Here is a 14,102-nt window from a genome sequence, read left to right as displayed (position 1 = left end):
TCAACAGTTCAATAATGATGAAGCTACTTTGTCAGTCAAGGGGACACTGAAAAGGTAACTTCACTAAAATCCGCTTCATTGGCTTTGTAAACTTTTTTTTTTTTTTTTACTTCCAAGTATAAAAAAATACAGAAAAGTTGACTGGAGGAGAACCCAAAACTTCACTTTCATTACCGGTAAGTCACTGAAGCCATCACACTTTCAGTTATATGTCATAAGAAGAACATTTTTAGAGAACTTTCTTTTTTGCCTAGAAATTTCTTTGCTTTAAAATATAATCTAAAATTGTGACAAGTTTAACGCATTACTTCATATTGCATGACTTCAACAACAGACCTTGCCTAAAAAGAATTACTTCCTTATGCATATTCTGCATTAAAATTAATCTATTCAAAACACACACCCCCTCTTGCTAGTGTGTTGTGGGGTTTTTTTTCTCAAACGCCTGGGGAGTCATATTAATATTAGTGTGCCAAGTGTTAAATTGTATTTAAAAATATATAAGATACATTTCAGTATGTAAAGTACTTGTTGATGTGGTGTATTTAAGAAGCAATTTCCTTAACAGCAAGAAATCTTACTGTAGCAGCATGACAATAAGACACAGCAGCCTGAAATACACAATATTGTTGACCTTCTGTACTTCAAAATTGTTCCAATTTGTATGACTCCTGTAGTATTTTTGGAGACTGTTGTTTGCCATCCCATTTCTATCCATTGCCCCGGAGTATACAAATAACAAGAGTTTAAAGTCTATTTCCTGTACACGCAAAATGTGCACTGCTCTTTGCCTACTCAGCCAGGCATTTTGTTTACCACTGGGTTACACTAACTTATTCCTAACTAAGGACTATATTTCTTTTACAGTTTTAACTCGACCCTTCATCACCTTTCCCTTCAGCCATTCTCCCTCCACACTGCTGCCCAGGAACCATCTATTTTCCAGGACTGTGTGACCAATTTTCCCAGCTCCCAGAAAGAAGGCAAACACCACAGTAGCAGGGAAAGGTGTCTGCTAAAAAAACCCAATAGGCACCACTTTTGCACAAGCCGTTACTTTGCCTGCATGCCCAGGTCTCCACGCTGCTGGAGTGGAGGTGCACAGCTTTCACCACACTTCTCAGCAGCTTCTTCCTAGTACTGGAACCCCAGGACCTGGGATCAACCCCCAAGGGTTGTGGCTGGTTTAACTGGCTTCCTCTGTCCTCCCTAACAACCCTACACAGCAGCTCCAACGTTTCTCCACCATCTGATGCTCAGCTTGTGACACCCAATGGCAGCCACCTGCCTGTGAGCACAGGTTTCATCTCAAAACAGTGGGGGGCAGAAGCCAGACACAGTGGTGCTAGGCTTTCATCCCGAGTTCAGTCCGCCCCCACTCTCACCACAGCTGCAGCCATCCTGACCAAAGGGATACATCTGGCCTGGAAATCTCACTCTGTTTTCATAAAACAGGTTTTAAAAAAACAAAAAACCTCTCCTGTAAGAACTGCAACACAATCGCAAAAGTACTGAAAACTGAAATCAGACAAATTAAATAAATGCGATTTTCTTCCTAATTCCTATGATACATCATTGCTCAGCACAGTAAATAAAGAATACAAACCCTACAACACCGCAAGAAGCTGAGTAGTTTTGTTCTTCATTTCTACATTGTGTGAAACCACCAATCTGTGACTGCTGCGACCAGCTAATTAGTAAGTCACAGTAATGATGCAAATTCTATGGATCCAGAAAGATTTTCCATATGAGGAAAATCAGTGGACTTCGGTGGCCACTCCATGTTCCTGCAATACTGTAAAATGCCATTTGCAGAATGTTCACTTGCCTGGAGAAAAGTAGTGCTTACTGAAAAGCGATTAAAAGAAAACAAGGAGAGGTGAGAAGACAAGGAATTAAGAGGTATTAAAACTACAGGTTCTTTTGTGAACCCTCTAGAGAAAAAAAGCCTGTAACCATTGGCCTACATCACCAATGAGTGTGAAACACTTGTGCTCATCTAAAGCAAATCATGTGGTAGTATAGAAATAAATATGATTCACACATGATAATGTGCATTTATTGCACTTTTCTGCATTCAGGGCTTTACTATCAATCAGGATTCAACTTTCCAGTTTTCATATGACCACAGTAACATGATTTTTCTCAATTTTTCCTATGGAATTTAATATACAAATTAATGTCACGCAGACAATGTACTTTCCTTTCTTGTCAATGCCCTGGGACATCCAGTAGACCTGGCAGTTTATCTACATCAAACCTGACAAAGACACAAAATTGTATTTGATATTCTTAAATATGCTTCTAAATGCTCAGTAAATTCAGGTTATTGCAAGAAGAAAATAAAAAACACCCATGTGTATCTAAGGAAGACTGCAATCTCATCTATGTGAAAGTCATTTAAAACACTGTATTATACTTGTTTATATGTGTGTGTAAGCAATATGTACACACTGAAAGGAACTGTCATTAGATAACACATGCAGTCATAATGGGTAATCAGAGCGTGACATGAGAAAAAAACACTCAGATCTCCACCTCATTTAATTGTGGTAAGATATTTTTTTGAGTTCTTTATGGAAAGTAGAAGTTTTCAGATACACGTATGTTTAATATTATTTATTTAGATGTTCACCTTCCCTATACGAGAGACTTTAAAATCCATTTCCTTTGTCCCTGTAAATTATTAGGAAAAAGAATTCAATGATCAAGACTCGTAACAGCATAATAAAGAAAAATGTATACAATACTGTCACGCACGAAGTACAATCCTATTTACTTAGGATCAATTCTATCCCAAATCAACAAAACAAACAAAAAAAAATATTACAGAATCTGGAAAATAAAGCCATAATCTTTTGCTTGCTTATATTACCAACAGAGAGAAACACAGCTTTTTTCATTTCTTATTTTGGAGAGGCAGAACAGCAGCATGGTCAAAGGGAATATGACAGAACTCTAGCTGAGCCCTCAGATACTTGACTTGCAACACTACCATTGTCACCAAGGACACCTAAAAATTGTTATTTACATAAACTCATCCATATTGAATGAAATATACTGTTATTAAGACTACAGCTGGCTGCAAAATACAGGGTGATGAAAAATATTGAAATATTAACTTGAAGAAAAGCTGTCTTCATTAGTAAGTGGGAGAGGAGACAACTGTCACAGGAAGTAGGAGAAGGTGACACAAACTGAGAAGGAAATGTATGAAAGGAAGAGCTGGAAAAGGAATACAAAGGAATTGTGAAATAACCAAAACAAGCAAAGAATAGTCAAAGGACATTCATACTACAAATGTGTAAACTGATAAATTACAGAAACCCTCTGAAATTGGGATGTTACAACAAGGAAGAAATCTAGAAAGCACTAATGTGGAAATAGAGTGTGCAGATTACAAAACACAAGTAACGTTGCAAAACCACGTGCAGACATGAGACAGGGAAACTGTAGTTACTGTGAAGTCATCATTCCACCTGCCATTGTGAATATGATCCTTGCAAAACAAAGATATTTGCAAATCAGTCAAGTGTTACAGAAATCAGAATATCTAAGCAATTGAGGTTGGCCAATTTAAGCAAAGATATGCCCTGAGAAGTAAGATACAGAATTTATATAAGCATATAACTTAGCTAAAATGGTATGTACAAGAAACAAGTAAGAAAAATGCAATCTCAAATCCAACAAAATTAAAATATAGTCAAGTTCAAAACTGTTCAAACTGTCTCCCAGAACAATATAATCCAAAAACTTAAGGTATACAAAAGTGACATTACTGGTAAATGTGGGGTTTTTACAGCAAGTTTATTTTAAGATATAAAATCAACATGAGGTTTTGTAGTAGTTACAGAAATGTACCTTTTTCCTCACTGGCACAACAGGGCATGCTGCACTGCATGAAAATATGAATATATATATTTTTAAGCCTTGTGAATACACCTATGTGGAGGGACAGAGGGTGGGTTTTTTTCTTGATAGACTGAAAAGGTTTTTCTCCCACCGTTACAGATACCAGGCTGTGGGCAAATATCTTGGCTTTTTGGTTGCTCTGAATGAAACTCCTAGTACATCAGTTTGTTGGTTTGGGAGTTGTTTGTTTTCTTGTTTGTTTGTTTTTTTTTTTAAAACATATCCCTGCCCCAGATCCTCCAAATCAGTGAAGCCTAGCCTTGACTTTTGGTTAAACTTAATGTTTGCTGTTCTCACCCTGCAAGTTCAGGTGAACTAGGGTGACTGCGTCTCTTGCTTGTGTGAGGATAAGCAGTAACAGCTACTGTGACCAGATGAAGAGTCTGATCAATGCTTCTTCTTAGTATTCAAGCACTTTTTATTTTTTTGCAGAAGAAACACAGCTTTTGAAAGACAAACACAGTCCTAACTGGTATCTAAGTTTCTGTGATAGTGACCTAGGAAGTTTAGATTTTCTGTAATAATGACACTGGGAGATGTTGCGTCCTTCTCCCTAGTTTGGATCTCCCAAGTATTTACTGGTTCTCTTTTGAGGGACTGCTCCTTTTGAAACCTGCCAAAATCCTCTTGTCTTTCCTCTTCTCAGCCCTTCTATCAATGTGCAAACCAGTCACATACATTACCTAAAGTGGTAGCAAAATCATAAAAGATAAATACCTCTGGGATTGCCCCCCAGCAACACTGAAATATCTTTTGAGAACTGACTATTATCTGGGTCCATTATTTTTCTCCTTTCTGTTTTTCTAGACAGTCTATTGATGAATTAAGCCAATATAAACATAAAAGCCATGTCATAATAAACAAGCAACATACAGTGCTTTGTATAAATAAAACTATTTTGTCCCACAGTAAAATAAAACAAAACAAAAAAAGTCACTAAATGAATATGAATAATCTCTTGAAACCACAACTGTTTTCTAGTTCTTAATAAAATTATGGTTTATAAACTACAATTATTTATATAACTTACGTTTTAATTATACTGTTCTTAAAAATCTGAATTTAAACACATCTGAGATCATACAATAACACAATTCTATGACAATTATATTTGTGCACTTAAGGTAGCTATAAAAATTTACTAATCTAGATTTTATAAATTACATTTTTTTATATGAATATATAAAACTTCAACAAACATCTACAACTCATACTGAGTGAGCCTTTCTACATCAAACATATTTCTAGCTCTGTATCTCTTACCTTTGTAAAACTATAAATTTAGCACCTTGCTTGTCAACTGATTTGTAACCAGCAGACCCATATCACTTTCTTTCAAGTATTAGTTAATTTAAGGTAAGCAATGCTTCCTAATATCTGCATAGCACTGTAGATTTGTATACTGGCAAGTGAAACTGAAAGGTATTTCGCAGCCAGCATATTACAAACTGCGAGCACACGGGGGGGAAATTCTGTTGTTACTGCTTCGTAGCCCAAAAGAGAAGTGATCCTCTGACAATCCAGACACTAAGATTCAAGTATTTAGCACTACAGTTCTGCCTAAAACTTCATAAAAGCTACAGAAACAGGGAATACCCTCAAATAAGTAAACTGAGGTCTTCTTATGCAGCTTGTAGGAAACATTTTCACCACCTGTTTTATTTTTTTCTTAACAGCTCACTAACGGAAATATTACAGCACTAGGAACCTGCAAACAGAAACAGATTTGAGACAAATGGTGAAAAATGACCACAGGTCAGGATTTATGGTGATATCCCCCTTCATTACCTAATTCACAAAAATAAAAACAAACATTGTATCAGATGGCCATGTAAAGGCACAAGCTTTTCCGTGGCATGCAGATAAGCAAAGTCAAAGAGCTCAAACCAAAAGACTCATGCAGTGTCATGCCAAAACCGTCAGGTGAACTGTTAAATTTCTGAGTGGAAAACAATTCCAATGAAAGGTGAAGGCTTGCATGGCTGCCCTAAATTTATACCTGCTAACAAGAAATTCTGGATAGCTTCTTTAATGGTTCTCTGGTAGCTCCATCATACAAATAATTGTTAACTAATATGTACTAAGAAATTATTAAATGTTTATTTTGCAATGTTAAATCTATTATGAACCACATAAGAAGCCTTATGAAGGGCTTAAATTATTAATATCCATTTGTCATCTCGTATCTTGACTTCAGCAACTTCCGAACAATATGGTGATACTTAAAATTAGCATTGCCTGGTTTCAGTATTCTCAGAAACAGTAATACTCTTGTTGCTAAGTGTTATTTCCCATCAGAGAGAAAAATCTTTCCATGTTCGGTTTTGCACGCTTATCTGAGACTCACATTTTTATTGTACTTCAAGGGAGTTACCTTAACGCTTCCCTTAGCAAAATTCATTCACATGACTTGCACAGCAAATATCACACCGCACACAAACTATGCAATAATCTTGATGAAATCTCCAATCAGCTCAGCCTTTGTACTTAATTGTACACTCTGAGGTGGAAAAATCACTACAGGAAATGGAGTAAGGAAAAATAAACCAGCAGGGAAAACAGGGTTTCATAATGTTCTTTTGATAAAGGTGCAGGATACATCCAGTCTCTCCTACTTTACATTACATTAAACCTCTCTCATGAGCCCTATAATGAATGCCTGAAGAGGTCAGAAATATAGCAAGACTATTATCCCCTGATGTTTTAATTTTTGAGACTACTGCTCCAGAAGAACGCTGGAAGGATAAAAGACATTAAAATAGCAAAAAGCCATGAACTTTTGTAACTCAGAAAATCCATCTCTTCTGTATTTAGATAAACTTTAGGCACAGGTCAAAGTAAATTGTCCCTTAAACTAGTTCAGTAGTCCCCAGATGTAAGTAGTGCATAGTAATACAGAACTAAAAGGATGCTCCTGGATCACTGAAGTCCATGTCACTGTTGTCGAAGACACTGAATGACTGTCAGCTAAGGACAGCATTCCACTGTAAAAGCAATTTATTTTTTTAATCCTTATTATCCTGAAGATAATAGCCACTCCACAAACCCAGTGTCCTAATGGCTAAAGGATTTATTTCTATTTCCAGTTTAAATTTTATTAATGGCTGGCTGAGGTTTTGGTGGCTTTTTTTCTTGTGTGTGTGTGTACGTGTCAATAATCCTTTATCTTCTGTAGCTTCTCAAATCTGATGTTTGCAACCACAGATTATCTGTAGGTGGCAGTCACACCACTCTCAGCATTCTTCTCTTCTGCTGATCTATACCCAAGTCAAGCTCTTCTCATCTCCTCTCACAAAACTCTCCTTTCTTTTGGTGATCTCACTTGGCACTCTCTGCATTTGTTTCAGTTTCAGTTTATCTTTTTAAATGCAGGTGACCAGAAACGTACATAGCCATCCAGGTGAGGTTTCGTCTTTAGCTGGATACTTTGCCATCATAACTGATTCTTTCCTGGCTGCATATCCTAATGACCCAGTCACCAACTAATGCTTCTCCTCTTCATTCTGCTCATCCCTGCTCATTTTCTGCTGATGAACTCTCTGACTATAGCTGAAAGTTCTCTGTTAGTTCCCAAATGCAGGCACCTCACATTTCCTACTATTAAATTTCATCTAGCTGCTGTTACTGCAGTCCTCAAGGTCATGCTTTTCTTCCCTATAACATTCTGATCTTTTACTGTATTAGGAATCTTTTAACTGGGTCATCAACAAATTTCATTACAGCGGTGACATTCTGTCACCCCACCACTAGTAAAAAGAGCTAATAAAGGCAAACATTCCCCAGACAGCTCCCTGAGAAATTCAGCCTCCAATCTTCCTCCTGCCTGATGCTCTTGAAGTCACACTAGCTGCCATCTCCCCTCATGTATATGTACAGTTGTTTTAATAATGCTCACCTCCTCTAGCAGTGCTTCTAGTCTTCCATTTGGCACTAAATCATATTTTGTTTTTCAACAAAAACCGCTTTCCCTATTTAAAAAATAAATCAGTTCTCTTTCCGTGAACAGCTATCACGACACACCAAAGGTTAACAGTGGCACATCAGTTATGCTAACAGGGTGTTCCAAGGCTCTGCACACGATTTTCCTATATTAATCTACTATATTACTGATCTTAATGACTAGCAGGTCTCTAATAGCTCAGCTTTTTCCTATATTCTATACAGCTATAACCATACCAGACTTGATAAACACATTTAAATGTCTTGCTATTAAGCCTGTTACTTCATATGTCTATAAAAAAAATTAATATTAAGATAAAAATCGTCTATTCTTCTCACTCCTCAAATATAACTACAAATATGATTTACACTTGTGGATTGTGGGTTTCCTCCTTTTCTATTACACCTACTCCTAAAGCACAGTATCATCTGCTGGGCAGTATCTTCCCCTTTCATACAAGGCTCCTAGTTTTCCTCATGTCTTTTTTCAGGTGACTATTCATCTACAAGGTACTGAACCGTGCTCCTACAAAATCTAGTTCCTCACTCAGGATACTCACTCCTGATAGTCTGATTAATCTTGAACTTGAAAAAATGTCAGGTCTCCCCCGCACTCCAGATCCTGAGCTGGCAGTACAGCTGACAGCAACTCATCCTCGCTCTCCTGCGCTGCACAGACTCCACTGACACCTGCCCTGCTCTCCTTCTCAAACCTCTAACTCCTGTTTTTTGCACTGCTTAACCACACAACACATTATTAATAATTTATGGCAGGGCTGACTTTAGATAAGGCAGGTCCCAAGCACGGTGCAGAAATCAGACCTCATGTAATTCTGTACAAAGAAAATTCTTCCCTTTCTGTGGACCCATCGGCTCTCCCCACTGCCTAACACAGGAGCTGATTACCACAACCGCAGAAACTCTGTGCAGGCCATCACCCCTCAGCACACAATAGACTGATATCCTCAGGTGCCAATTAAGTATTTTTAAAAATGATAATTATAAATACTAATGTAGAAAATATTGCCCACATTTCATAAACCAGGGCTGCTCCAAGGCCTGACCTGAACCATTCCATACCAACACATTAAAAAAAAAAAAACCAGCAACAAAAAGTGCTTTAGATTCAGCTCAAAAAGTAGCATTTAGGCTAAAACAGCCAAATGTATATTCTAAACACATCGCTCTGTGGATAATTTTTTTTCGGAAACCAGAAGTGCCAAATCCTGCTTGAAGTAGTTTCTGCACTGTAACTGAATATAGATAAGGAGGAACGCATCTGGTGCCTGGGCTGTGCAAACGTATTTATAATTAAGTAGAATTGAATACCAAAATCCAGTGATGATAGAATTAATTAGACTAGTATAATGCTGTATAATTACTCGGGTTTTTTATATCATCCACTGTATGCTTTAAGAGCTCTTTTTACCCATTGATATCAATGTGCTATGACATATTTACATACACCCTGTATAAAAGGCTGGGGAAGTATTAGGCATGTCAGAGGATGACATGGAAAGGCGACTGTTGTACAATAACTACACTGTCAGTGAAACAAGAGGAAACTAATTTAAATTCATTCCCTGGCACGTAACTCTACAGATAGGTACTGGATTTACATTTTGTATGGAAAGGTGCTCCTTCCTATAGTAAGGAAGAGTCCTAACACGACAAAATCAACACATCACCTTTTTCCACCAGGACTACTTCCTCAGCTTGCCTGACTCACATTATTGGCCCTCCACCAAATGCACCATCCACTGATTTCCGCACAGACATTTCTAAGCATCACCCTTGGGTCTCTTCTCACTGAAACCATCTCCACACATTATTGCTCACGCCTCAGAGTTGGAAAAAACTGCCAACAGGCAATCGCTCTCTCTGAGCCTCTTTGTGACTTCCTTCGCTCTGCTTCTTTCCTACCAGCCCTGGCCAGGTGCCCTGCGACTCCTGCCAGACAGCCCAGCCTCCCTCCTGGGCTGTAGCACAGCATCCCGTGTGTAGGTCCCATCCAAGCATCCAAATTCCCTGGGACACCAGGTAAAACCAGGAGCCCCACTGCCACACTTGGCACTGAAAGAAACTTGGGATGACACCAGTGAAAGAGAGTTGCCACACTTCTTTAAAAAAAGCTTGTCAGTTACCAAAGACATTTGCCATCACTATCCTAATCTTTTTCAAAGCCACCCACTGCCTTACTAAGGCACCCTTCATCTCCCTCTCCATGTACTTGCTCTTTGTTGTCCATATAGAGGAGTAAAAGAGTATGGACTAACTTAATAGGTAAGTTAGTAAGGTTGATAGTGCAAATATCCTGGCTTCCCTCGTAGATGGGTTAGTGATGATGCCCACACAGCCCACTGACGGTAACAGCCTTTGGATAAGGCTCAGCAGGCAATTATGGAGCCAGCACAGGGCTTGCAGACTGGCCCAAGGGACGAAGTAACCATCACAGCCGCACTGCCTTCCCCCTTCAAACAGTGGCCAGACACCTACCTGATAATAGCTTTCTCCAAAGCTGTAGCTGCAGCCAAACAAGAGACAAGGCAATGCAGGCAGATAAAAGCAGTCTGCAGGGACAGCAAAAATATAGCTGAAACCAATTATGATTTGCACTTATTTCACATCAGCCCACAGGTTTCTAACAAAAAAAAAAAAAAAATAAAAAAAGGCCCTGACCAGCCACTTCATTTCCAGCCCTCTATTGTTCATGAAAGTTATCTGAGCTATGTGCCTGCAGGCTCAGGAGGAACTGCTCTGCATCAAATATATATTGAGTTCATAATCAAAATAGTCTCTCCGAAGTGATATTTTTATTGTAAACAAAAGCTGCAGAAGTTCACACCTGAGGTTCCGTCAAACAACAGAGATAGCTGCATTTAGCAGTTGCAAACAGCCAAAAGGAACACTTAAATCATTAAGCCAAAATTTAAAGGATGTGGGATTGTCTTTTAGAGGGAGAAGGCTTGTGCACAACTGAGAGAGTAACACATTCTTTCTATAAACTATGGTATGCAGAAAATTTTTCAGTGGTTACTAGTACAATTAAGAAACACCATGTTCTTAACAAGCTTAGGATTCAAAGGACACAAAAGATATGATGAAAAGAGTATTTCTAAACTCTGCTGGACCAAAACAGAAGTTAGGCTGTAATTTGAAGAAAACTGAAATAAAGTACTTGTTTAGTAAGTAAGAGTGCATGACCTGGCTCTCCTTTATTTTCATAATTTGAAACAGAACTAATTTAAATTTTACATCATGTTTCTTTTCTTTCATAAAAGGCATAAAGGAATAATAAAAGCACCCTAATAAGCCAAGCAAAATGGTTTTAAAATTCACAAAATGTAAAACTTCAACAAAGAAACTGTCAGTGATCACTGAGGAAGGATTTTTCAGATTTGCTTTCACGTATAGTTGTAAGAGAGAACACTGATTATTGACCTACATATTCCTGATGCAGAGCAGTGAAAACACCAGCATCACAGAAATACACGGCTGTATTTTACTGCTCACAGCTTTTTTACCTACATTCAAAAGCATCAAACCTGCAATTAGTCTATTGTGTAAGGTGACAAATTCCCAGAAAGATTCCTGTATTTCCCTAGTTTACTCTTAACTGACACTAGGCAACGTATACCTACAAAAGTGATCAACAAAATAGCACTGCTATTCAGAGGGGGAAAAAATGGGTTTGGGGAAGCAAAGGGTCCCACTGCCTGCAGCCACACGACCTCCAGTGCCCAGCAGTGGCCAGGGACCACCCCAGCACAGCCCCTCTCCTGCCAGATGCCGAGGATACCTGCACAGTGGACTTAAGCCAAGTACCTGCAGCCAGGTCTAGGCTTTCTGGAAAAGCCCTGCCTGCTCTGGGCTGGAGCCTGCGCAGACCTGGGCAAGGCAGCTGCCCAGAGCTGGCTGCTGCTGGCAGAGCAATCAATGCAGCTCCCTCCCAAATATCCTCTTCTCCAAGCAACACTTGCACGCAAAGCAAGGAGCAGACAGAAGTATCAGAGGACTTGTGTCCTGGCAACCTGCAGGAAGACAATGCCTTTCCCCAAAGCCCTGCAGCCCTTCCTGCCTCACACAGCCAGCCACATCCCTTGGATGCTGTGGGAATGCCTACATTTTCCCTAAGAGGAAAGCAAGGCAGGACAAACCATCTTCACAGGCTAAAAACAACCCTGGGGCCAAGTCACCACCATCCCTCCTAGATCTCTTTCAGGCCACGTGCTTTCAAAAACTGTTATCTTTCAAATAACAAAATTAAACTTAGTAGAGTTTGCAATGAGCAAATAATACAGCTAATTAAATATTTGCATCTAAGCTTGAAAGCTTGAAATAATCTAGCATGACATCCCACAACTGGCAATGAAAAGAAATTAAAAGAAGTAAGACCATGTGAATTATCTAGACTTGATACCATGAAGATACAGGGACTCCCATGCTGAAATATGTATCTAGAGAAAAATGTTACATGTTCTGATTTGCTTTTTATTACATGCAAGTGTGGCCTGTTTTTTTAGTTTCAAATACTTTTAAAACAAACAAGAAACCAAACAAAAATAACCAGGAAGGTGGTTTCATAGACAATTAATCCCTGAATCTTCCAAGAAAATGGAAATACAGAAGTCACCCACAAAGGCAAGAGCTCCAAAACTAGTATTACCAACACACACCAGTAATACAAATAATTTGAATTAAAGATTTTAAAGGAACTACTTGCATACCTAAAGTTCAGTATTTGCGTAAGTCTCTACAAGATCTGAATAACAAGTCAAAGAATTTGTTATTTGTTTCAAGTCTATCATAAAGACCTAGAACGCACCCTGGATACAGTACTACCATTTAAAGCTTAAACTCATGGAAACAGCATGACATTTTCAGAAGACATATTTATATATTTAGAAGCTTTTTTCCATCCTTTGAAGAGTTTTTGCAATTATTGTATCAGGACTATTCCCATGTGGAGACACTTGGGAAAAGGAAAATGATACGGCAGAACACAGAGAATCAATCAGGCACAGCACTGGATATTGCACATCATTTATTGATATTTCAAAAGTGCTGCTATTAAGATGAAATTATATTGTTGCTTTGTCTTCATTACAAAATTTTTAAAATGTGAAGGGTACATCACCGACTCTCTGCTCATTCATTTCCCTAGAAATGTAAGGAGTCTACCAGTTCCTTTTTCTCACATGTTGCTAGAGAACATCTTGAAGACCACAGAAAGACTGCGCTGACAGCTCAAACATTTTAAGCTGAAGAAGGCAGCATCAGCGGTCTTGGAACAAAACTAGCATTTCTGCTATGTTAATTGGTCACTAGAATCAAATATTCACTACACAAAGAAGTTGGTGACTGGAATCAAATGTTCATTATGCAAAGGAGCTTAAAAATATAAAAGTGAAATCCTTCAATTATTTCCATATCCTAAGTATGTGCATCTCTGGTATTTATAAAATTGATACGAGGATTCTCAGCATGCAGACTTAGTCACAAAAGCATTTTATGACATGTCCCACAAAAATAAATGTGAATGTTTTTGCATAGAATGGTTCTTTGAAATGTTCCCAATGGAAGTAAAATTAATAATAATGACAGTCTTACCTGGTCCCAGGGACAGATGATTCCTCCAAAACACATAAAGAGATATCCCATGGCAACAAGACATACCCAGACCACCAGGGAAAATACACGAAGCAGCTTCTTAAATACAGGTTCTACGCAGACAAGGATAAATATAGCAAAAAAAATTGCTAGGGCCGTTGGAACAGTTATTAAAAATGCCACGTGGTCTTCAATTTCCTGGAAACAGAGGAAAATGAAAAGGAAGTTAAAAACTAATGTACTTCAAGGTCAGACAGCAATAACATACTCTGAACTGATTGCACATGGAGATCCTAGAAAGACATGACTGAATATCGAAAGTGAGTTCAATCAAAATAGGATTTCTTCCACTGCAAGAGTATTAACTTTGTAAAAAACTTTTAACCACACTACTACATGGCATTTCTTTTACTAAACTGAAAAATATATTATTTGAAGCAGATTGAGAAAACTGTAAATCATGCTACAGTAATGCACCAGGCCCGTAGGACTGAGCAAATTAAAAGGGAAATTCAATCCGCAAAAGTGGAACAGCCTTTCTGCTCCAGAATTCAAAAGATTTCTGTGATTAGTGCGGTTTGCAGACAAAATTCAAGCATCCCTATTGAAGACTGCAGCTGTCCAAATGCCTCCCAAATCAA

General features: G+C 38.3%; 1 protein-coding gene across 4 annotated transcripts in view; it reads right to left on the bottom strand.

The window, feature by feature from the left end:
- Positions 1-14,102, bottom strand: part of ADCY2 (adenylate cyclase 2) — a 229,328-nt gene that overhangs the window by 195,376 nt on the left and 19,850 nt on the right. For all 4 annotated transcript variants that reach the window (XM_080381755.1, XM_080381756.1, XM_080381757.1 and 1 more), the window contains exon 2: positions 13,462-13,659. In XM_080381755.1, the coding sequence (XP_080237881.1) occupies positions 13,462-13,659 (198 nt within the window). The remainder of the gene's footprint in view (positions 1-13,461; positions 13,660-14,102) is intronic.

Source organism: Falco punctatus (assembly GCF_963210335.1).
Source record: "Falco punctatus genome assembly, chromosome: 3".
Taxonomy (NCBI): Eukaryota; Metazoa; Chordata; class Aves; order Falconiformes; family Falconidae; genus Falco; species Falco punctatus.
The sequence above is the reverse complement of the archived record's forward strand: the minus strand, read 5'-3'. Positions and strand labels throughout refer to the sequence as shown.